This window comes from Staurois parvus, unplaced genomic scaffold (genome assembly GCF_062004578.1).
Source record: "Staurois parvus isolate SC_StPar_1 unplaced genomic scaffold, SC_StPar_1.0 ptg000322l, whole genome shotgun sequence".
NCBI classification, from domain to species: Eukaryota; Metazoa; Chordata; class Amphibia; order Anura; family Ranidae; genus Staurois; species Staurois parvus.
Window position 1 is genome coordinate 430,694 of NW_028318118.1, and position 24,068 is coordinate 454,761.

At 44.6% G+C, this 24,068-nt stretch overlaps 1 protein-coding gene across 1 annotated transcript; it reads right to left on the minus strand.

Annotated features, from left to right (window-relative positions):
* Positions 1-6,127: 6,127 nt before the first annotated feature.
* Positions 6,128-23,327, minus strand: CHMP2A (charged multivesicular body protein 2A). The gene is made up of 6 exons (XM_089683820.1): positions 23,188-23,327; positions 16,021-16,204; positions 15,266-15,445; positions 12,244-12,374; positions 10,416-10,477; positions 6,128-8,472 (listed from the first exon to the last, which is right to left on the minus strand). Exons 2-6 carry the CDS (start codon positions 16,186-16,188, stop codon positions 8,351-8,353), a joined length of 663 nt encoding a protein of 220 aa, XP_089539946.1. The 5' UTR covers positions 16,189-16,204; positions 23,188-23,327; the 3' UTR covers positions 6,128-8,350.
* Positions 23,328-24,068: the final 741 nt, after the last annotated feature.

Consider the following 24,068-nt stretch of genomic DNA (forward strand, 5'->3'; position numbering starts at 1 on the left):
TTCTGACACCAACAATTAGACAATATTCCTTCCAGTGAAGAAGGGGTACTATTGTTTCCACCAAGAAAGATGAGGCACTACTCCTAATGATTCTAAGGATGGGAGACTATGCCGCCCGCCGACGCACCAGGGGTGGGAGACTATGCCGCCCGCCGACGCACCAGGGGTGGGAGACTATGCCGCCCGCCGACGCACCAGGGGTGGGAGACTATGCCGCCCGCCGACGCACCAGGGGTGGGAGTCTATGCCGCCCGCCGACGCACCAGGGGTGGGAGACTATCCCGCCCGCCGACACACCAGGGGTGGGAGACTATGCCGCCCGCCGACGCACCAGGGGTGGGAGACTATGCCGCCCGCCGACGCACCAGGGGTGGGAGACTATGCCGCCCGCCGACGCACCAGGGGTGGGAGACTATGCCGCCCGCCGACGCACCAGGGGTGGGAGTCTATGCCGCCCGCCGACGCACCAGGGGTGGGAGACTATCCCGCCCGCCGACACACCAGGGGTGGGAGACTATCCCGCCCGCCAACCCAACTGATGGACCACTATTCCACCCACCGACACCACTGATGGGGCACTATTCCACCCACCGACACCACTGATGGGGCACTATTCCACCCACCGACACCACTGATGGGGCACTATTCCACCCACCGACACCACTGATGGGGCACTATTCCACCCACCGACACCACTGATGGGGCACTATTCCACCCACCGACACCACTGATGGGGCACTATTCCACCCACCGACACTACTGATGGGGCACTATTCCACCCACCGACACCACTGATGGGGCACTATTCCTCCCACCGACACCACTGATGGGGCACTATTCCACCCACCGACACCACTGATGGGGCACTATTCCACCCACCGACACCACTGATGGGGCACTATTCCTCCCACCGACACCACTGATGGGGCACTATTCCTCCCACCGACACCACTGATGGGGCACTATTCCACCCACCGTCACCACTGATGGGGCACTATTCCTTCCACCGACATCACTGATGGGGCACTATTCCTCCCACCGACACCACTGATGGGGCACTATTCCACCCACCGACACCACTGATGGGGCACTATTCCACCCACCGACACCACTGATGGGGCACTATTCCACCCACCGACACCACTGATGGGGCACTATTCCACCCACCGACACCACTGATGGGGCATTGTTCCTCCCACCCCACTGATACCATCAATGAAACACTACTACTTCCATTAAAATCACTTGACCTGCACCCAAGCATATACTGTATTTACTACAGCATAGAGGTAATTCAGAGAATTATCCTGATTGGCTTTGTGAGGTCAAGAAGGATGTTATTTTTTATTTTTTTTTTTTTTAACCACAACTGACCCACAGTATTGACTTAATCTAGAGCAAACATACAGATGTCTGTGAGGGCTAGTTCACACTAAGTGCAGTGCGTTTTTTTTTGCTCTCTGCATCAAAAACACATTGATAGTAGGTTACATGGATTCCAATGGCACAGTTTACACCAGTGCAGTCAGCTCCAGAGCATTCCAGTAAAAAAAAAAAAAAAAAAATAGAACATGCTGCATTTTTTCTGCACTGTACTGGAATGCAGAAAAATGCAACAAAAACGCACATGTCCTTATTTGATTTGAAGAAAAAGGAGGTAGAAAGATTAACCAGAATGCAAAAAAAAAAAAAAAAAAAAAACACATCGGAACATGTCAAAACATGCAAATACAGAAATGCATCTGGACTGTATTTGTATGATGTTAACCAGCCCTGAGAAAGCAATTTTTTTACTCAAAAGTCAAATTTTTCTCTGTATGGTGCCGGTTTGCATGATCAGGTGGGAACAGGTACCATAGAGAACAACTGATTTTTTTTAAGTTTAAGTGTTTTTGGAGTTTCAAGCTACAAATCAAGTGTGAACGCAACCTAAGATGGAATGCTTCATTCACATACACAACCTCAGCTAGCAGACTGTGTGAGAAGTTCAGACACATGATGAAACATATCTAAAAAGCCCCGCCCCTTTCTGAATGATCTCATCCGTCATATGATGACTGAACAAGGTGCTCAAACCAGACTGCCAGGCCTGACAGCGAGGTGTGACTTGACCTATGGCCGTTTCAAGGATTAAGGTGGATTAGTGATCAATAGAGGAAACTGTAGATTTTGCTGGATAGAGGACATTAATTCAGGTTTTGTTCCTCTTTATATGAATAAAAAAAAAAAAACAAAAACCAAAAAAAACACACACTAAGAAAAAAAGAAATACCAGGACAAGAAGGACTTCCATTTGGCTGCTCTTGGAACTCACAGGCATACCAACCTGAACAGCAATGGGTCTCAAAGATCCACAAACTCAATTTGTTCTCAGCCATGAACAACGGTCCCAGGCTTCGGGCACTTCTGCTCACTTGACCCTCTCTAGACTACAGAATGCAATAAAAGTTACTTTTCATCTGGATTTTCATAAAATTTGTATTCTGGGAAAAGCAATTTTGTTACCTTGATGATGCTCCTGTGCTCTGAACATCCACAAACCATTATTTGCCCAGATCCAGCTAACCACCCTCGACGATACAGAATGAAGACAGCATGAAAATGTAACCTCTGCAGGGATGGCACTTTTGTCTCATCTATTAAGCAGGGTTTGAATACATCTACAGACACGTAGAAATCCACTTAACAAAAGGCGGCTATAGCATTGCCCATTCTGTGCAAAGTGACAGTTCCCATATACAACGCCCCTCTGATACTCACCCCACAATCGCTCCCCACTGCCCTATCCGTTGCCTCATTGAGTGAAATATCTGGTAGAGCTGGGAATGGGGAGCATTGTAGCAACCCATCTCTAGGCCCAAGCAGAATCACATGACAAAGGGAAGGACACTACTGCTCCCCCCCCCCCAGATTATCTGAATTAGCCAGCAATAAATATTCTGGTGTCAGCTGTGACCAGTTAGCACTGGCAAGGTGAATATCAGTAGCTCAGGGGAGGGGGGCATCATTCACACAAACAGTCACTTTGCCCTGAATGGACAAAGTGACAATCTCTTTAAATTGTCTGTCCAAAACTTTAAAAGCTGGAAAGGGTTAAAGCCACTGTCAGGTTTCTGGTGGCAATGTGTTTTGGGGTCCAACAAACCAACCCTTCTTCAGGGCTCAGGTGTTGGAAGTGGTAGAACTCAATGGCACAAGGAAGTATGTGCAACTATCAGGTTACAGGACCCTTGGAACCAGTGTCCGGTCACCCACATACAGTTGTGTCCAAAATTATTCAACCCCCACTGAAATTGAGTGTTTTGGCCAGTTTGACATTGCTTTTGATCATTCAGTCATCTTGCTTACATTTACATTAAAGAGGCACTTGTAGGTCAGACAAATATAACATAACAGTTATAATGAAATAACCACAAATGTCTTTTCTGTGCTCACAGCATTATCAGTTTTATTCAACCCCCAAGTGACATTCAATCTTAGTACTTAGTACAGCATCCTTTTACAGTTATAACAGCTTTTAAACGTGAAGCATAGCTTGACACAAGTGTCTTGCAGCGATCTACGGGTATCTTCGCCCATTCTTCATGGGCAAAGGCCTCCAGTTCAGTCACATTCTTAGGCTTGCGCACTGCAACTGCTTTCTTTAAGTCCCACCAGAGGTTCTCAATCGGATTTAAGTCTGGTGACTGCGATGGCCACTCCAAAATGTTCCAGCCTTTCCTCTGCAACCATGCTCTAGTGGACTTGGAGGTATGCTTGGGATCATTGTCCTGTTGAAAGGTCCAACGTCTCCCAAGCCTCAGGTGTGTGACGGACTGCATCACGTTTCCATCCAATATCTCCTGGTACTGAAGAGAATTCATGGTACCTTGCACACGCTGAAGCTTCCCTGTACCTGCAGAAGCAAAACAGCCCCAAAGCATGATTGACCCTCCACCATGCTTCACAGTAGGCAAGGTGTTCTTTTCATCATAGGCCTTGTTCTTCCTCCTCCAAACATAGCGTTGATCCATGGGCCCAAACAGTTCTAATTTTGTTTCATCAGTCCACAGAACACTATCCCACAACTTTTGTGGTTTGTCCACATGGCTTTTGGCATACTGCAGTCGACTCTTCTTATTCTTTGGAGACAGCAAGGGGGTACGCCTGGGAGTTCTGGCACGGAGGCCTTCATTACGCAGTGTGCGTCTTATTGTCTGGGCTGAAACTTCTGTACCCACATCTGACAAATCTTTTCTCAGTTCCTCAGCAGTCACACGGGGACTTCTCTCCACTCTACGCTTCAGGTAGCGCACAGCAGTCGAAGTCAGCATCTTCTTTCTGCCACGACCAGGTAGCGTTTCAACAGTGCCCTTTGCCTTGAATTTGCGAATGATGCTTCCTAAGGTGTCTCTTGGTATGTTTAACATCTTTGCAATCTTCTTATAGCCATTGCCCTTCCTGTGAAGAGAAATCACCTCTTCTCTTGTCTTCCTGGACCATTCTCTTGCCTTCACCATGTTTGTAACCACACCAGTAAATGTCTAGAAGGAGCTGAGTATCACAGTCATTTTAAAGCTGCCTAATTGGTGCTTATTATGCTTGATTGCTGCTCGGTGACATCCACAGGTGTTTTCAATACCTGATGGAAAGCACCTGTATGAACCTCTGTTCTTCAGAGTGGTAGTCTTTAAGGGGTTGAATAATTGTGGCAATGAAGAAACCACATAAGAACCATTTACTACTGTATTACATAAACAATTGATGTCATTTTAGTTGCATTTGGGTAGTTACAACGTCCTTGTAGGATTTGATTCTGAATACAATTCCAAATGTACACTATAGTCCCTAAACCCCTTTACAGCATTGGGGGTTGAATAATTTTGGACACAACTGTATATAGTGTTTTGCTGATACACAGGTGTGCAGTAACATCTATACATTATTCCTGGGTATTGGGCTGTCTTTGAGTTCTACCACTTACAACAGCTGAGCCCTGAAGAAGGGGGGAGTTTGCTGGGCTCTCAAAATGCATTGGCTGTTATATGTTATTCTAATGTGAATGAAGATTATTATTGTTAAAAGATTTTGGATTCTTGGACCTTTTGTTTTGCAGTCTCATGAAGGCTGGGTTCACACTTGTGCGGTGTGGTATATCGCATGTGATTCGCACAGGAACCGCACTGCATTCTTGTGCAAGTCACATGCAAATTCTGTGCGGTGCAATTGAAGCCATACATTTTGTAGGGATCTAGAATCAGATCGCATGGGCATTCACACCTATGAGATCCGATTCTGCACATCGCACAATGTTTTTCTGACCAATTTCGGGATGTTGTTGACTTAACATACACACCTGCAGCGGTTCGCATGAACAGGGTGCGATTGTGATGCGGCGCGGAATTCACACAGAAAACGCTGCAAACTCCGCACCGCATCAGTATGAACCAAGGCTGAACCAAGAATCCTCAATGCTGGGTCCTCTTTGTTAGGGGCTATCCTGTTTTCTGGAGAGCAGCCTAACCAGAGTCACAGGGGATGATTTCCTAAAACTGTAGCACTCAGAATCTGGTTGGTTACCATTCACAGCTGCACCAGATTCTAACCTCAGCTTGTTCAATTAAGCTTTGGCAATAAAACCTGGAAGCTGATTGGTTTCTATGCAGAGCTGCACCAGATTTTACACTCTCCAGTTTTAGTAAATCTTCCCCCAATTATCTTCTGTCTCCTGTTAGCCTCACAGATTTACCATAAATTCATTTCCAGCATCTTGTCTTTCCTTAGGTTTATAGTGGCATCTGTAATAGTTATTCAGGTTAAGAAAAAAAAAAAAAAAAAAAAAAAAGGGACACACGTTCATCTAGTTAAACTAAAAGAAAAAAAAAGAAACCCTACATAACATAGAAAACTTTCATACACACAATCGAATACCCATCGTTTATCCAGAGGAAGGCAAACATACCCAATAACACATGATCCAATTTGCTCTAACGCGGCAAAACAATTCCTTTCTGATTCCACAGGAGACAATCAAATACTCCCTGGATCAGATGTTATTACCTATAAATAACCTAAAAAAGGTTTTTTTTTTGCTTTTCTGTCTTTTTTTTTTTTTGAACGAATTGACGGAGAGTAAATATACGTCTAATGATAATACCAATACACTGTTTTTTTTATTAGAGTAAAATGTATTATACAAAGACACATCTGTACAGGAAGGGACTATAAAGGACATACAGAGATAAACCACCATAAAGATAAATCAGACTCAAAATCGAGATCACACTACACATAACCAAGTCATTGGGGAGTCACCCGAAATCAGCAATCAGAGCGCCAACAGAGATGACCCTAAAGTGTAAGTTCCAGTCACCACTGTGACCTGGATATACAAATCCTCTGTTCCAAAGTCAAAGTCTGAGGAACCATTAAGACCGCTAGCCTGCAGTTCTCTTCCTCTGCACTAGAGTTGCATTCCAGAGGCCTACAAAGAAAATCCTGAAACCGGATCAGGACAAAGGCCAGAACTTAGTCTGGTGAATAGCAGGATCAATGACACAGCGGTCACTGCAGTTTACATTTTATTTGCCTCCTCCTGGTGCCCGCTTGCAGGATTTGCCCTGTAATAACAAACATGACGCTATAAGGCAGGACAGCTATGGGTAATCTCTTCCCTCATAGCTGCCCTCAGCAGTTGCAGAACTTTAGAGCACCAAACCCGATGACTGAGACAGACACCAACATGGGCAGCCATTTTTGTAGAGGTGGGTAGGGAAGGTAGGGAATTTTATTCTGTAATGGAGGTTTTAGTGTCTTTTAGAAGGGTTCATTCTGCCTTCCACACAAATGGAGTCGTACCACTTCAACCAATAGGCCACACCATTTTTATGAATCAAGTTGGGAATGTCTAGTACAAATAGTCTAAGAGCCTGAAGTGGATTTAAAATGATTGTACAAAATACTTCCAATACATCTGTGGGAAGTGCCTCCCCGTTTCAGGGCTTAAATGTAATGTGCAAAATTAAATCCAGACAAGATTTAATAAAATGACTGCTTTGTGACTGAAAAGAGCAGGAGGTTACAGCGTATCCACACATTATAATTAACAGGTTTTTTTTTACCTTAATGCATTTCCCCCAGCCTCCATATACTTAGCTGCGCTCGATCTTGATCCAGTGCTGTGCCAAGAGCAGCAACCCTCTTAGCTCTCTCTTTCCTCACTGGAGATCGAGGCAGCAGCAGGAACCATTGGCTCGCTGCAGTCAATCACAGCCAGTGAGAAGAGAGCAGGGAGGGTTTGAGCAGCGCTATGTGCATCGATGGACAAACACAGTGCAGCTTGGGATTGAGCCTGCATGAGTGCCCCCATAGCAAACAGCTTGCTATGGGAGCATTCGGCAAGGGGAAGGAGCCAGGAGCGCCTGCAGGGGACACCAAAATTGGAGGAATGGGGCTGCTCTGTGCAAAACCATTGCACAGAGCAGGTAAGTATGACATGTTTGCTATTTTTCAAGAAAAAACATTTTCCTTTAGAATCGCTTTAAGCTCTGAAGAGGGCCCTTCCCCCAAAATGCATTGGTGTGTTTTATACAATAAACATTTAATTTGACCATTTGTACTAGGCATGCCTATTGTTCATAAAAATCTGCTAAGAAGTACATTGAATGCGAATGGAGAGGCCACAGCCTAGGAACCACAACTGAGTCCCCTCTTCCTAACAGGCCTCAAAAGGAGAAGTCATTTTCTTGAATTTACATAAACCAAACCCTAACTTGGGTTTCAACACCCACCGTGATACCCTGAGATGCTAAAATAACAGTTGGACCTGTGAAATCTAACCTTCTAACATCCTCCTGTATTATAAAAACAACATTAAGGCACTCTGGACTAGAATGGGCCCTAAACCGGACACCTCCAAAGTACTAATACCTTGATTATTGGAAGGACCATGTACAGAGTCTACCTTCCCCAGCCTCAATAATGACATTATGTTCTCTGCTAAATAACAGGTGCTCTTTAAGCCTTTGGTTTTACAGATTGTATATAGTTTATATAATAAATGTGTCACCAAGTATGAAAGCAGGATTAGGACACCAACACACAGACGGAACAGTCTTCTCGAACCTACATGATCTGTGCGGAAAGGGCGTGTCTTAGCTACAGAAGAATCAGAACCAGCCAAAAGCTGTGGGCGGAGACTAGCATCCGCTATCGGTGCAGGGAAATCCTGGCTTTATGCCAAAGCGTCGAATGAGCAAATCATTTTTTAAATCTCCGCAAGGTTCCACCCTATTCACCTACATCCTCACTCATAACAAAAAAAAAAAAAAATATAGATAAAACTTAGAGTCCATGAAATACATTTGACACGTTAGTCCCGTCGCAGATTGTTCAGTCGCTCTTCCAGGTCTGCATCTGCGTCGGCCAGTGCAGCTGTGGGCTCTGCTTTCTTCCCTCCAGCCACGCTGAGGGATCCTCCTGTACTCGGTAAGTCTGCATGGTGCAAGAATATGAGATGTGAAGTAAACAGATACTGGACACAAAACACAAAGCCTATGCAGCAACAGCAAAACAACCAACCTTACAGTACAAGAACACTTACAGCCCATTAACACTTGTGCATTGTGGCAATGAATCTCCTAAATGTGCAGCATATTGCGGTGCCTATGATTGTGAATGGCACTAGTGCATTGTATAGTACAGCCCAATGCACTGCAGCGCACCACATTGGAAAAACCATCTGTTACGAAACACTGTTTTTTTTTTTTTTTAAATTAAGAAAAGAAAGTGCACCCATTTTTATCCACTAAGCTGCTTTAGCAGCCCATTCATAATAAAAGGGCTGCCTTAAAATAACACACACGTCATAACATGCTAGAACGTGCGCATTAATACACCACAACGGAAAGTGTGGATTTTGCCACAAACAGGAGCCACATATAGTAAGCCGTAGCTACTGTCTGCTAATGTTACTGAGCTGGTCCAGGCCCTGAAGAGACCCCCGACTTTAACGTCAGGATCCATCCAGATGTCTGGACCAGCAGCTGAGAGCCTGAGCCATCCGCTCCTGCCCCTCCCACAATCCAGTGAGCACTGTAGGGGCAAAGCAGAGAGCTAGTGACTTACAGCCACCGTCTCTCTGCTCACTGAAGACCGAGAACTGAGTGATCAGCAGTATTTGAGCACTCAGTTTTCTTGGGCCCCTTTCACAAAGGCAGACCGATCAGAACCCCTTGTCAGTTTTTTTTTAGGTAGACTGATCAGATCCTCCCTTCTCTAGGGAGCAGCGAGTATACACCCAACTACATCCAATCCGATCTGAACTGCTAAAAACAGATGGATGGGTATCCGTTCCCCATTCATTTAGCTGATCGAATGCGGTCAGGTGTAAACAGACAGGTCGTCCGTTTACATCCCACTGCCCATAGAGGAGAGCGGGCTGTGTCAGCTCTTCATAGATGGATTGGACATGGATCAGCCAGAGGGGATCAGCGAACAGTCACGTGTGGAAGGGACCTTAGGGCCAGCGGGGGACCGATACTGCATCCATGTAGGTGAGTATATCTGGAATTTCTCTTTTAGGTAAGAGACTTAAAAATAAATAAAAGGGCTGTGTTAATGGCATCAGTATTTATATATATATATATATATATATATATATATATATATATATATATATGTATGTGTGTGTGTGTGTTTGGGGGTTCCAAGTAATTTTCTAGCAAAAAATACCAATTTAATCGTGTAAACAAAAATCCCACACAACTCCAAGAAAACAAATATGGCTGAACTATAAATACGTGATTGCTCCAAATCACATTGTATGCATTATTTTTACACCTTAATGAGTGACAGTAACAAAAAAAATAAAAAAAAATAAAAGTGTTTTCAAAGCACGAAGTCTGCTTTAGGTCAATCAGTAAAGGGTATCTCACGCACCAAACGTTTGACATAATCCTGTGTCAGTCCTGTGCTTCACACATCCCAGCCAACTTCTTTCAAATACTACAATCATTTTGTTGTCTTATGGAGTTTATACAGCATCAAAGCCCTGTTGACGAGGGGGTGCCAAAACTCCCAAACATGCTGGCTGTTTTATTCCATTCTAACAAGATTTTTTTAAATCCTTTCTGGACTCTGTAGACCTTGATGTGGAATTTTCACTGCTGTTTTCATGAGTTTTTGGACACAGTCAGGCAGAGGAAACCTTTCTATCAGCTGCACACTGGATAATGAACAGGAACTGTGATCATTCACAGTCAAACCAGGAGGCAGGTGACATAGAAAGCTACAAAACTGAAATAGTAAATTGTTTTGTCACATTTCTCGCTATGTGGCGAGGATCACAAGGCTGATTGAACAGTCTCTTATATGTATTTAAAGTGTAAATTAGCAATGTTCATTTTTAAAGTTTATATTTTATGGGAAATACTCACTGGAGAGCTCATCTGTAAGAGTAAGGCCCAGTTCATCAAATACCTGAGATACCACAGCGTCACTACAGGAAAACAAAAAAGATCACAGCCTTCAGTTCTGATGCATAGTACAGCAATCTCATATTAAAGCAGAAATGTAATCTGCTTCTATTGTTCCTTCTCCAGTTTTTTCTTCCCCTCATCAACATGCTACTGAAGTTTTAAATAAAACCGTTCCATTTCCTAGCTTATTTTAGACCCAGTGATGTAGTCACTGGGTCTCTGTGCTTTTCTGTTCAATGCAACCAGATTATGAATGGTGGGAGGGGCAGGCAGGATGCTGTACATAGCTTCTTGAAAACATCCCTGCACTGTGCCTCAGTACTCCTGATGAAAGCAATGGGATGATTCTTGGGGGGAGTTTTGCAAATATCAAAATGCCTAAATGAGTGGATGCCAGTCTGAAGGAGTGTGTGGTCCTAGACAGGGTGAATTTGCATGAAGACCACCCCAATTAACAGTCACAAATGATGCTGGTCTCCATGTTAGAAAGAATTAAAATCCAATGAATAAATGGGCAGGGGCTAGATGATGCTGGAGAGGATCCTGTACAACAGTACAAAACTGAAGGGAAGGGAGATCAACTTTAGAATTAAATTTACACTACTGTGCTGGATCTGCGGTTTAGCTGTTTCAGCACACATTACACAGGCATGGTCCATTATTGTCACCATCAGGGAACCTATCCTGGGAAATCCATTGCTAGAGTGCATGTAGACAGGAAGTGGCTGCAAAGAGGCTGCAAGAGGTCAGCCACACAAGGAATTTAAAAATAATAATAAAAAAAAAAAGGTGAAAACAAGGATTTTATTTTTAAAAATTACTGTATAATACACAAAGCACACAGCAAACTAAATATCACCCAGTTTAGTGTTACATCTATTTTGAGTGCAAACAGCTAAAACCATATTACAACCTGAACCACTTGCCTACCGGGCACTTTTACCCCCTTCCTGCCTGGGCCAATTTTCAGCTTTCAGTAGTGTCACACTTTGAATGACAATTGTGAGGTCATGCAACACTGTACCCATATGAAATTCTTATAAATTTTTTTTCACACAAATAGAGCTTTCGTTTGGTGGTATTTAGTCACCACTGTGTGTATAAACAAATGACCAGAAATTTTGAAGAAAAAAAAAAGTTTTTTTGTTTCGATTTTAAACTTTTTCAAAACAGGTAATTATTATACAGTATTTATAAAGCGCCAATAGTTAGCTCAGCGCTGTACATTACAGAGGGGGACAGAACATGTAACAGAACAATACCAATACAATGCAAAACATGAGGGGATCGAGGGCCCTGCTCTTTCGAGGTAATTGTTCTCCTTCATTGATGTGCGTTGATGAGGCTGCACTGATTAGCATTGATGAGGAGGCACTGACGGGCACTTTTGAGGCTGCGCTGATAAACAGGGCAGTGATCAACAGTGTAGATATCTCCTTTCACAATTGCTGGTTATCAGCAGTACTTTCCTCACGCTGTGACAATATGAGGAAAGTACTGCTGATAACCGGCAAGTGTATTTACATGGTGATCAGCTGTGATTGGACACAGCTGATCACGTGGTAAAAGGCCACTGTGACTGACCCTTTACCGTGTCATGTCAAAGGACACGGCGATCACAGAGCGCCAGATGCGCGTTCTTGGAGGATGTCACGTGACACCCTCCCAAAACTGGACGACTGTGCTGTAGCCGTCATTCGGCTATAACGCAGTCAAGAAGTGGTTGAACAAGCTCCTGTGTTCCTCTCTACACATATACATGCAGCAGATCACAGAGTATACATACGTTTCTTCCTCGTCATCCTCATCTCCCATTGCGTCATCAATAGCGTCATTCATCATCTCCTCCTTCATGTCCATAATCTCCGCCTGCTTCTCAAACTCCATCATGATCTTCTGGATTTGGGGCAATTTCAGCTGCAGGTGAAGAGATTTCCTGATCAGAACCCAACCGTCACATTGTCTGTCATGTGACCTACTCTGACCTGAGTGTACCATGTTAAATGAGAGCACCGCCCAGAGAGAACATAAAGAACCACGGAAGACAGACGGCTGAAAAAGATCAAGTGGTGCATCAAGTTTCTTTTTCTTTTTTCAATGTTTCTAGGGAAGGGGAGGTGTCTGGTAAAACACAGTCTCTGAATGTGATGTATTAAGATGCCCTACCTGTGCCTGTCAAGCAGTTTATTCAGCAAAAGCCATGCAGAGTGCAATAGTGATGTCCAAACAGGATGGCAATTCCAATTTAATGAAGTAATATTGGTGTATAAATAATCAATTACTGGTCACTGAATTATCTACTTGAGCCTACAAGCTGGCTGTAAATAATCTATAAAAGAAAAAAAAAAGAAAAGAAAAGAAAGGGGGGGGGGGGGGCATGGCGTCTCTAACTCTCACCTTTTCACTTAAAACTTTAAAGAACTAAACCCCCCTATTCTTTTCAGCCAAGGAAGTTGCCATCTTAGCATCAGTTGGAAGAAAAAAATAATTAATAATAATCTGAAACTGCCATGGCGCTACACACATGATCAGTTGTGACACAGGCTACTTGATGGATGACAGTTTGGTTGATGGCACAAGCAAATGTGACACTTGGCATTCGCACCATGTAACTGTTCTTTCAAACTGTTAAAATTGATGGGATTAGTTCCGCTTTAGCTGCAAAGACTAACTGAATGGTCCTTATTTATTACAGTAATGTAATACATTCAAACACATGATTTGCATTCTGCTGTATTTTTTTTTGCTAAACTGCTATAGGTGTGTAAACAGGTCAGACATTCTCTCCCGGGACAGAAGTGACTCTGCTCCCTCCACCAATGATTAAGCCCATTGGTTAAAATGCACCATGGGGCAGAGCAGGGGCGGACTGACCATTTGGAAACTCGGGCACTGCCCGAGGGCCTGGGGTCAGTAGGGGGCCCCATGAGATGCCCCTGGTACCTTTTTCATAGGCTTTTTTGAGTTTGGGCAAGGACACAGGGGCCCCATGATCCCCTATTACCCGGGGGCCACATGAGTTGTCAGTCCGCCCCTGGGGCAGAGTCAAGCCTGACAAGTGAGAGAGTGTCTTGTTGCAGTTGCCACTTTTATCAAAATTGAGTCAGGCTGAGGGCAGCTTAGCCATTCACAAGAAGCTGGGTATTTTCTCAATGAATACAAGGCTTCCTCTGATTGGCTGAGGTGGAGAGGCAGTTGGATTATGTCAGGATCTCCACCTCAGCCAATCAGAGGAAGCTTTGTACACATTCATAAAAAAAAAAAAAAAAAAAAACACAGCTTCCTGTAATAGCTGGGCAGTGCTCAGCCTGACTCAGTTTTGCTTCAGGAACCAGGCTCATGCTGCAGGAGCACAGCACTGTATACTGCATGAAGCTGAGACTACATACATATGCATACAATTCATGCATTGATGACGGAAATAGTTCGTTTGGACCAGCTTGTTCCAAACAAAAACTACTCAAAGTTCACTAAAACATGGAGTTGGGCTTGAAGGGCAGCACTGATTGACAGACAATGCAGGAAGAATGAAGTAATATTGCCCTCAATGCAAGAAATCCCCTTCTGTCTCACACATTTCAATGGGAGGACACAGAACACGCTCCTATTCCTTTTTAGTGTCTATTTTTTAGATTAGAATTTTGGGAGCGATTTCAGAAAAAAATATTTAAAGCTGTGTTTCTCAACCCTTTTTTCAGTCAAGGCACCGTTAAAAATTTATACACAGTCCCAAGGCACCCTTTAACATTATGTAAAGTCTTGACGCACCCCATTCTAAATGTGAAAAGTTTTATATAAAACGCAGTAACGACCACACATGTAGGACACCCAACATTAGAGGTGATTTATTCTTCCAAAGCAAATACACTTTTGCACACTGGTACTCACTAGTATTCCATTGTTTCTCTTCTCCTTCAGTTTTTCTCCATAACTGAGCTAATGTGTGCCCAACACTGATGGAGAATGGCGGGGGAGAGTAAAACTAGGATGCTGCGCAGGCAACCGACACATTTTCCTTATCAACTGATGATATCATTGGTTGTTAGGATTCCAGCAGCTAGAATGTCATAATGGTGCACAATGAAACCTGTGGCTTTGTGTAACTAAAAGGCAGGCTTGTATACACGTTTTGGGCAATTTTTAGACATTTTGCCAAGGCACCCCTAAAGAAACCTCAAGGCACCCCTGAAGAAACCTCAAGGCACCCCTGAAGAAACCTCAAGGCACCCCTGAAGAAACCTCAAGGCACCCCTGAAGAAACCTCAAGGCACCCCTGAAGAAACCTCAAGCCACCCCGATTGGGAAAGGCTGATTTAAAGCCAAGAAGAACAATGTAATATATGGCAGCTTTCTTGTTCTTAAGATATGGTGGACTTTTTTTTAAACACATTTCCAGTCCTAGGATGGCAATAGTCACTCATTACCATTCTCTATGAAGGAGCAGCGTCGTCATCCTAGACCGGAGTGTGTGCTAAGACTACAGAATATCCTCCCTCTCCTCGTGTTCATAACATAAAGGGGGTGGGGGTATTCTGTAGTCCACAGTAAAAGCTGAGAACAATGCAACTGATCAGAGAGTAGCACAGGCAGAAAGAATAGTAATTTACCAGCTGACAAGAATGAACAGGTATGTTTTTACTCCTATCGTACAAAACACTTGCAATGAATAATTCAACTGATCAAAAGTTAGCAAATCAAAAATTCTTTTAGTGGTTTATATGCTCTTCCAAGGTAGATTCAGTCTGATGAGGAGACATTAAATGTGAACTCTCTGCCCCATGTTGTAACTGGAAGATCAGGGTTCTCACCTGTCTGTTCATGGTGGCCATGGCTTTAGTCACCCCTTTCATCGCCTGGGCCATGGAGTTATTAGACTTCAACGTCTGGATCTTAAGAGAGACAGCCTGAATGTTGGCTCGCATCATAACGAACTTCTTCATGTACCGTCGGGTACGGACAAGGTCCTTAGCCATGATCTTCACAGCATCCTAAAAACAAAAGAAAATAAAAATACTGGACTGGTATCACAGTGTGCAGTGGCTGCTCTTAGCCTAAGGCCAGGTTCACATATGTGCAGCCATGTGGGCCGCATTCTGCGCGGGTACGACAGCCTATTCATTTGAATGGACTCTCGTGCCCCGGGACATGTGGGGAAGAAGTCCCTGCACTGCTTCAGAAATCGCAGCCCGCACGGGAACCGAGGAGGTTCCCAGTACGGTTTCGATTTCCAGTGCAGGCGGCGTGCCATTAGAATTAATTGCACCCGCCCATGGGTCCTGCATTCCTCTGTGCGGCTGCAGGTATTTGTGCAGGTCCTGCAGCGGCACCAGCAGCACCACCCGCACAGATGTGAACCAAGCCAAAATGTTCCTTAGACACCGCTCTGCTCTACTACTTTGGATTGGATGCAACAGTATAAATAAATAAATAAATAAAAAAAAAAGAAAAAGAAAGGAGGAGTTACACTATAAAACGAGAACTGTTAAAAAGAACAACTAACTTCTAAAAGTGCAAGTGAGTGTTGAAACAAAACTTATTTATTTTATGTACATCACCCACTGACCATCTGTCCCTGTTTAGCCATTTTCTTAATATCCACTATAACTTTCTTCTCCTGCTGCTCAAGTTTCTGTCGCTCGCGGTCGAGCTCCCTGATGGCGCGGTTAAGGGCCCGCTGATTCTGCCGCAGCATCTCCTCTGGGGTCTTCCGGCGTCCAAACAAAAAATCCATGTTTGCTTCTTAGGGTCTGTGTGACAAAAAAAAAAATATATAAAAAAATATATTACAAGATGTGCAAAGGTCTACAAAGATGGACGCCATCGTGAGCACCTGACATTGCATCCGATTTAGAGACATAAATGGACGTTTGAGAGGTTTGCTGTCTGGTGTGGCAGCATAAGGTTTCAAATTTAATAATCTGAATGAACCAAATTCAGGACAGGAATGAATATTCATTAACATTAAATTTATATCCATCCAAAAGAAATTTTAGCCTGGGTTTGTTTTCTTTGCGAAAACTGCACCGCATCAGAATCACATTCATGCAAACCGCTGCGGGTGCGTATGTGAACAACACCCTGAAATTGGTCCGCAAAACGTGATGTGATGTGCAGAATCAGATCACACAGGTGTGCATACCCATGCGATCCGATTCTAGTGCGGACCAAAAAAAAGGGTCCTGCACCTCTTTGGTGCGCATGCGGTGCGATTTGAGCCATATAAAATGTATGGCTCCAATCGCACCGCACACAATTCGCATGTGACTTGCACAGGAATGCAGTGCGGTTCCTATGTGAATCACATGTGATATATTGCACCGCATATACGTACACCCAGCCTTAGTCTTAAATAAAAGCAAGGGAGTTAAAAGCCCTCTAGGCTCTCATCTATCTCAGAACTTGGGTACAGGGCCTCCATAGACCTGGCTGTCTCGTTATCGCTGCTGGACTTTCCATATATTTTACATTAGGGTAAAGCAATAAATAGGAACTGGACTCTGTGGTGGGGTGGGCACAACCATGGACTCTCCAGCTGCTGGAATCCCCAAAGGGGAGGCAGAGGGTGACTCAGCCAAACCCGTATCTGAAATACCAGTTTTGGCCACAATGGCCTTTAAATAGAACCCTGGTGCCCAACCTGCCCTTTGGTACTCGTGTGGCCCTTGGACCCCAGCGGTCTCTAGGTGGAGTGGGGACATTTATTTGTAAAGGGGTAAAGGTGATGCCCTCTTCCAGTCTCATGTTATATGTTCCCAATCCCTCATAATCATGTACAGCATGTCTCCAAACCTGAGCTGTCACCAGCCTCTGACCATCATTTCCTCTAGTATGTCATGCAACTTAAAGTGGAACTACACTGTATCTGAGCACCAAAAAAGCTACCCAATTAATTTTTAATATTCAAAGCAAACTCCCCCATCCATCCATATCTATATGCTTTATTTTACTAAGAAATCACTTTGAAAAACAACCCCTAGCATTTCTGGCCATGGCCATCCTGAAGGGTAGACAATTCATGTAGCAATTACTTCATGGAATCCATCTGCCCTTAGCTCAGGCATGCAGGCAGGAAGGTGTGCTTTGCTGAGAAAACCCCTCCTCTCTCCTGAGGGCTCCTGGGATGTATGACATCATTTGTCTATGCCAAAGTCCAGGAAGTATTTAAAACAACTAAATATGATATACGTTTCTATGTGCTAATGCTAGCAGCATAAGAATTCAACATAGTCAGTGTTGCTTGAGAGAGTGAAGTCCCACTTTAATGATCAAAGAATGACGGACTTGGTACCAAGACACTGGAGATATATATATAAAATTCAATATTTATTTGGAATAATAACCAATAAATATATTTTAGTGTATGGCATTTGATCTATTCCAACATAAAATATACAAAACAAAGGCATCAAAATTGAACCCTTAGAAGCTTGTCCTTAAACTACCACTGATCAGCTTTATATGACTATGTCATGTATCTGTCCAGTCTCAAATAAAAGGAAGAATACTGTACAGCCCTGGCCAAAAGTTTTGAGAATGACACAAATATGAATTTACCTGCAAGGAGACACGTGCAGTCATCAATTGCTTTCCACAAAAAGGGATTCACAGGCAAGGATATTGCAGCTACTGTGATTTCACCTAAACCAACCATTTATCAGATCATCAAGAACTTCAAGGAGAGAGCTCCAGTTGTTGTGAAGAAGGCTTCAGAGTGCCCAAAAGAGTCCAGCAAGTGCCAGGACCGTCTCCTAAAGTTGATTGATCTGTGAGATCGGGCACCACCAGTGCAGAGCTTGCTCAGGAATGGCGGCAGGCAGGTGTGAGTGCATCGACAAAAGGTGCAGGGATTGGACTGCTGAGGACTGGGGTAAAGTCATTGTCTCTGATGAATCCCCTCTCCGATTGTTTGGGGCATCCGGAAATGAAAAAATCTTGTTCGACAAAGAAAAGGTGAGCGCTACTATCAGTCCTGTGTCATGCCAACAGTAAAGCATCCTGAGACCAATCGTGTGCATTTGCTTCTCAGCGTAGGGAGTGTGCTCACTCAGCCCACAGAACACAACCATGAATAAAGAATGGCACAAAAACATCATCCGAGAGCAACGTCTGCCAACCATCCAAGAACAGTTTGGTGGTGAACAATGCCTTTTCCAGCATGATGGAGCACCTTGCCAGAAGGCAAAAGTGATAACTAAGTGGCTTGGGGAACAAAGCATCAACATTTTGTGTCCATGCTCAAAAAACTCACCAGATCTTAATCCCGTATAGAACTTGTGGTCAATCCTCAAGATGCGAGTAAACAAAAACAACCCGATTAATTCTGACAAGCTCCAAGCATTGATTAGGTTAGAATGGGCTTCCATCAGTCAGGATGTGGCCTACAAGTTGATTGACAGCGTGCCGGAGCGAATTGCAGAGGGCTTGACAAAGAAGGGTCAACACTGCAAATATTGACGCTTTCCATAAACTTCATATAATTGTCAATAAAAGTCTTTGACTTATGGAATGCTTGTAATTATACTTCAGTATGCCATGGGAACATCGGACAAAAAGCAGTAGACATTGTGGAAATGTATATTTCGGTCATTCTCAAAACTTTTGGACAGGACTGTATATCATACCATGCTGTGAAATCTTTATAAAGTTCAGGCCTCCAGGACCAAGGAAAGCTCTGGGAGTTTGTTTCTGGGAAACAAAACCCTCCAAGTCTGGACTTCAGCTCAGGCCTCCCATCCTTCACTGGACAATACAGTATGCCCCCCCCCCCCCCCACACACACACACACACACGTCCCTAGATATTTTTTTTTTAACTTGGCAGGGCAGATTGTTCCCTTTATTGAAATACCAAGAAGGACAAAGCAAGCAATTCCATGTGTGCTGCATGGCATCCAGCGGTAGATATTGGGGTCTTCCAGGGTCAGTAGATGTCTCCCCACCTATCATTTTAGTAGAGGTTTCCATCCATCTATGACAGGAGTGGTCAACTTTCCTGACATAGGTGGCCTCAAGTGCGGCCCCTGACATCACCAAAGGGCTGCATATAAAATTTATTGAAAGTAATGATACAGAAAGTTGAGCACACACTTCTAGAGGCTGCCTACTTGCCACTGGGGCGGCCAAAGGCTGCGCACATGTTATTGAAGGTGGTCAGAGACTGCGCACACACATCCCCAGCCAGTGCAGAGGTCCGCTTATCTGTCTCCTCCCCCACCTTCTCTGCCATATTTGGCTCCTTTTGGGGGGGGGGGGGGGGAGCGGATCTGCCGCAGTGAACTAAGCTGGAAGCTCGCCCCCCCCCCCCCCCAAGTCCTCTGGGACACTTCACAGGTCCCAGAGGACTGTGGCTCATTCACAAAGTGCAGCATGCTTTGCGCATGCACAGTAGGAAACTGGTAGCTGGTTTCCCTTAATCAAGATGGTGGCGCCAGCACCTGGCAGTCGATTGAAGAATCAGTTTGGGGTGAGGACACCGCTGGATCTGTGGACAGGTAAGTTCCCTAATATTATAAGTCAGCAGCTACACAATTTTTTTTTGAAGGGGAGCCGGAACTCCGCTTTAAGGAAAAAGGGGAAGAGGGCTGCTACTTTCAAATCCCTGGACCCCCGCGTTGGGTGAGTGGGCAGTGAAAGCTAATCATCCACAAAGGTGAGTGCATCAGGGAGCGGAGGGTGGGAGAGGGTGAGAGGGTGTACGGTGAACTTACACTATTTTTTCTTCACTGGCTTAAGTGAGCATCAAAACACAAATAATCTGCAAGGACCACACAACAAGTGCCAATGGGATGCACGTGGTCCCTGAATCACAGGTTGGGTACCAGTGATCTATGGCCTTCCCTACACCTACTAACCTGTGTGTAGAGGCTTTCTCAGACATACACGGATCTGTAGGGGAACTTCGGACAGTCAGGGCATACGGGGTAAAGTCCTCGGCTCCTGGCACAGCTGTGACCACAGGCTGAACCACCTCTGCAATATCAGAGCTCGGGCCGGAATCTCATTCCTCATCACATTAGTATGGAGGATCGCAGTGCATGCTGAATCACCGACAACTGATATAAACAGCTCAATAATACATGAGAGAATTATCCGAGGGCAGAGCTTAGATACCAGACCTGTGACTGATTATTGCCATCAATTTCTATAGCACCACCATTGCCAGTAGTGCAGTACAACATACAAAGCCCAACCCAGGCAGAGACATTAACCCTTCCAAGTGAAGGAGAAGGGTCCTTCTATCCCTCTTGTATTGAACTGTATTGTTGCTGTATTGTCTTCCGTTATATTGTAAAGCGCTGAGCAAACTGTTGGCGCTATATAAATCCTGTATAATAATAATAATATATAAATCCTGTATAATAATAATAATATATAAATCCTGTATAATAATAATAATATATAAATCCTGTATAATAATAATATATAAATCCTGTATAATAATAATATATAAATCCTGTATAATAATAATATATAAATCCTGTATAATAAAAATAATAATATATAAATCCTGTATAATAATAATAATAATATATAAATCCTGTATAATAATAATATATAAATCCTGTATAATAATAATATATAAATCCTGTATAATAAAAATAATAATATATAAATCCTGTATAATAATAATAATAATATATAAATCCTGTATAATAATAATAATAATATATAAATCCTGTATAATAATAATATATAAATCCTGTATAATAATAATATATAAATCCTGTATAATAAAAATAATATATAAATCCTGTATAATAATAATAATATATAAATCCTGTATATTAATAATAATGAGTACACAGAGTAGCAGAACGTCATAGAGATGGCAGGAACAAGATACAAGAGGAGTGAGGGAGGCAAGACATTGGATTGGTTGCTAACTACACCCATGTTATTTACCTGACTTCCCACTTGTGCGGTGCGGCACATCGCACGCGATCCACTCAGGAACTGCACCACATTCCTGTGCAAATCACATGCGAGTTCTGGGCGATGCCATTTGAGCCATACATTTTGTATGGCTCAAACCGCACCACATCCGCACTAAAAAGGCGCAAGCTCTTTTTTTTTGTCTTTTGTATTCACACCCATGTGATCTGATTCTGCATATCGCACCGCGTTTTGCAAACCGATTTCGGGGTGTTGTTAACTTAACATACACACCTTCAAATGAATGGAATGCGATTATGATGCGGTGCGCAATTCACACAGAAACCGGTGTGTACCCAGGCTAAAGCTCGACACACAGGTTACAATCTGGTTGTACAATCTCTTTTTATAGGATTGGATACAAAGTGATTGGACACATTAGGTAGGTGCTCACATTACAACGTTTTGGTGAATGTAACGTATGATGTTCGGTCAGATTGGAGCCTGTAGGGTGACCCTTGGCTGTGTATGGCCGGATGGTAAGTGATAGTTCTCCTTACTGCACTCTTGAAAAGCTAAACTGAACATACCCGGGGAACACTTACCTTGCAGCACCAGATCTCGAGTTCAGTGCCCTCCCAATAACACGGTACATGGAGTTGATCCTCCTTGTGTTTAGGTGACCCCATTACATATGGGGGCAATAAAAAACTGGCCCAGATACCGATATCAATGTACGCACCAAACACAAGTAGGACAAACCTAATATACTGTATGACTGGGAGAGAAGCGAGCCCAGGAACCCGCGCTGCAAGCTGAACCTTCCACCTATAGCGTCACTCAGACATAGTCCGCTCGGGTGTCAGACAGGGCTGTAGGTGGGATAGTTATCGAGAACAATCAGATCTCTGTGGGAGACAGTCTAAAGTTGGCCATAGATGGATCAAATATGGCCGGATCTATCAGGGGATGCTGGGACTTGTAGTGTCCCCATATCTCATCCAGGATCTATCGGGATGCTGGGACTTGTAGTGTCCCCATATCTCATCCAGGATCTATCAGGGGATGCTGGGACTTGTAGTGCCCCCACAGCTCATCCAGGATCTATCAGGGGATGCTGGGACTTGTAGTGCCCCCACAACTCATCCAGGATCTATCAGGGGATTATGGGACTTGTAGTGTCCCCACAGCACATCCAGGATCTATCAGGGGATGCTGGGACTTGTAGTGCCCCCACATCTCATCCAGGATCTATCAGGGGATGCTGGGACTTGTAGTGCCCCCACATCTCATCCAGGATCTATCAGGGGATGCCGGGACATGTAGTGCCCCCACAGCACATCCAGGATCTATCGGGGGATGTTGGGACTTCCCCCACAGTCCAATAAATTGCCCAGGGCCTAGCAGGGAATGTTGGGACTTGTAGTACCCACTGCTACAGCTCTAAAGCATATCCAGGATCTATCAGAGAATACTGGGACTTGTAGTACCCCCCCCCCCCCCCCAGCTTTACAGTCTGTTACTCTCCAAGGCTCTATACGCCCTAGTAATGCTGGGTCTTGTAGTCCTACCACAATTCCAAAACTTCCCAGGCCTGGCATGTACACTTCAATAGGATGCCCCCTGGTATCCAAGGACACTGGGACTTGTAGTCTTACTGTAGGGGATGCTGGGACTTGTGGTGCCCCTCACAGCTCTGCAATCTGCCTCCAGCTCTGTAACTATGCCAAGGGCTTGACAGGGGATGCTGGGACTTGTAGTACCACTACGCATGAAGTCATAGGAGTTGATGTCTAGTAGCCAGACTCCCTCCAGGGAGCGGGCCACCACTGCTGCCCCCTCCCCCGGTCAGCTCTCACCTCTCCTGGGCTCAGTCTCTCTCTAGCTCCGTCTCTCTCTTCCTGTTTGGCCTGTCCGTGACGTCAGTGTCACGAGTGTCCCGGGAGCGCCGTTACGTCACCGCCGCCGAGATTGCTGCGAGGTGACTGGGCTGTGCTGAGGGCACTAGAGAGGCGATTTCCTGTCCGCACTGCAGGGGGCGAGGGGGAGCGTTAATACATCGCCGGCAATGGAGAGCTGACTCCAGGAAGATGGCCGACACCGCTAGGGAGTCTCAGAAGGTCAATCGCGCTCTAGTGACAGAGACCGAGCAGTGGATGATACGGGGCCGCAGAGTGAGTTCCAGTGTGAGGAAGGTGTACAGAGAACGGGGTCTGTCTTCCCTCCCCTTCCCTTCGAGGATGCTTTATTAACTTGCAGTGTGTCTCTGAACTTCATTGCAAATGTCTTTTGGGTGTGTTTGCTTACTGACTGTGCTGGCCCAGCTCCTCTGATCCAACCTTCACAACATTTTATGGAGCATGCGGGAAGGGAAGATAGGGAACATTATACAGAGGGAGACTCAGGGGACAGCTGTGATTCAAAGGATGAGCTCACCCTCTCACCCTGCTGAGAATGACCCCCCCCCCAGCAGTGCCTTAGCAGGCCAACTCACCCCACCCCCATTCCAACAGAGCAGATCCCCCTTCCAGCAGTGACTTCTCTGTGGTTGCTCCCGCCCCCCCAACCCAACGTAACCCAACCCAACGATGGCTCAGTAGCTCAGTTCCCCTACCAGCAGTTACTTGTCCTGCCCCTCCCCCAAAGGTGACTCAGTAGATCAGTTCCCCTTCCAGCAGTTATTTGTCCTGCCCCTCCCCCAAAGGTAACTCAGCAGCTCAGTTCCCCCTGCAGCCGTGAC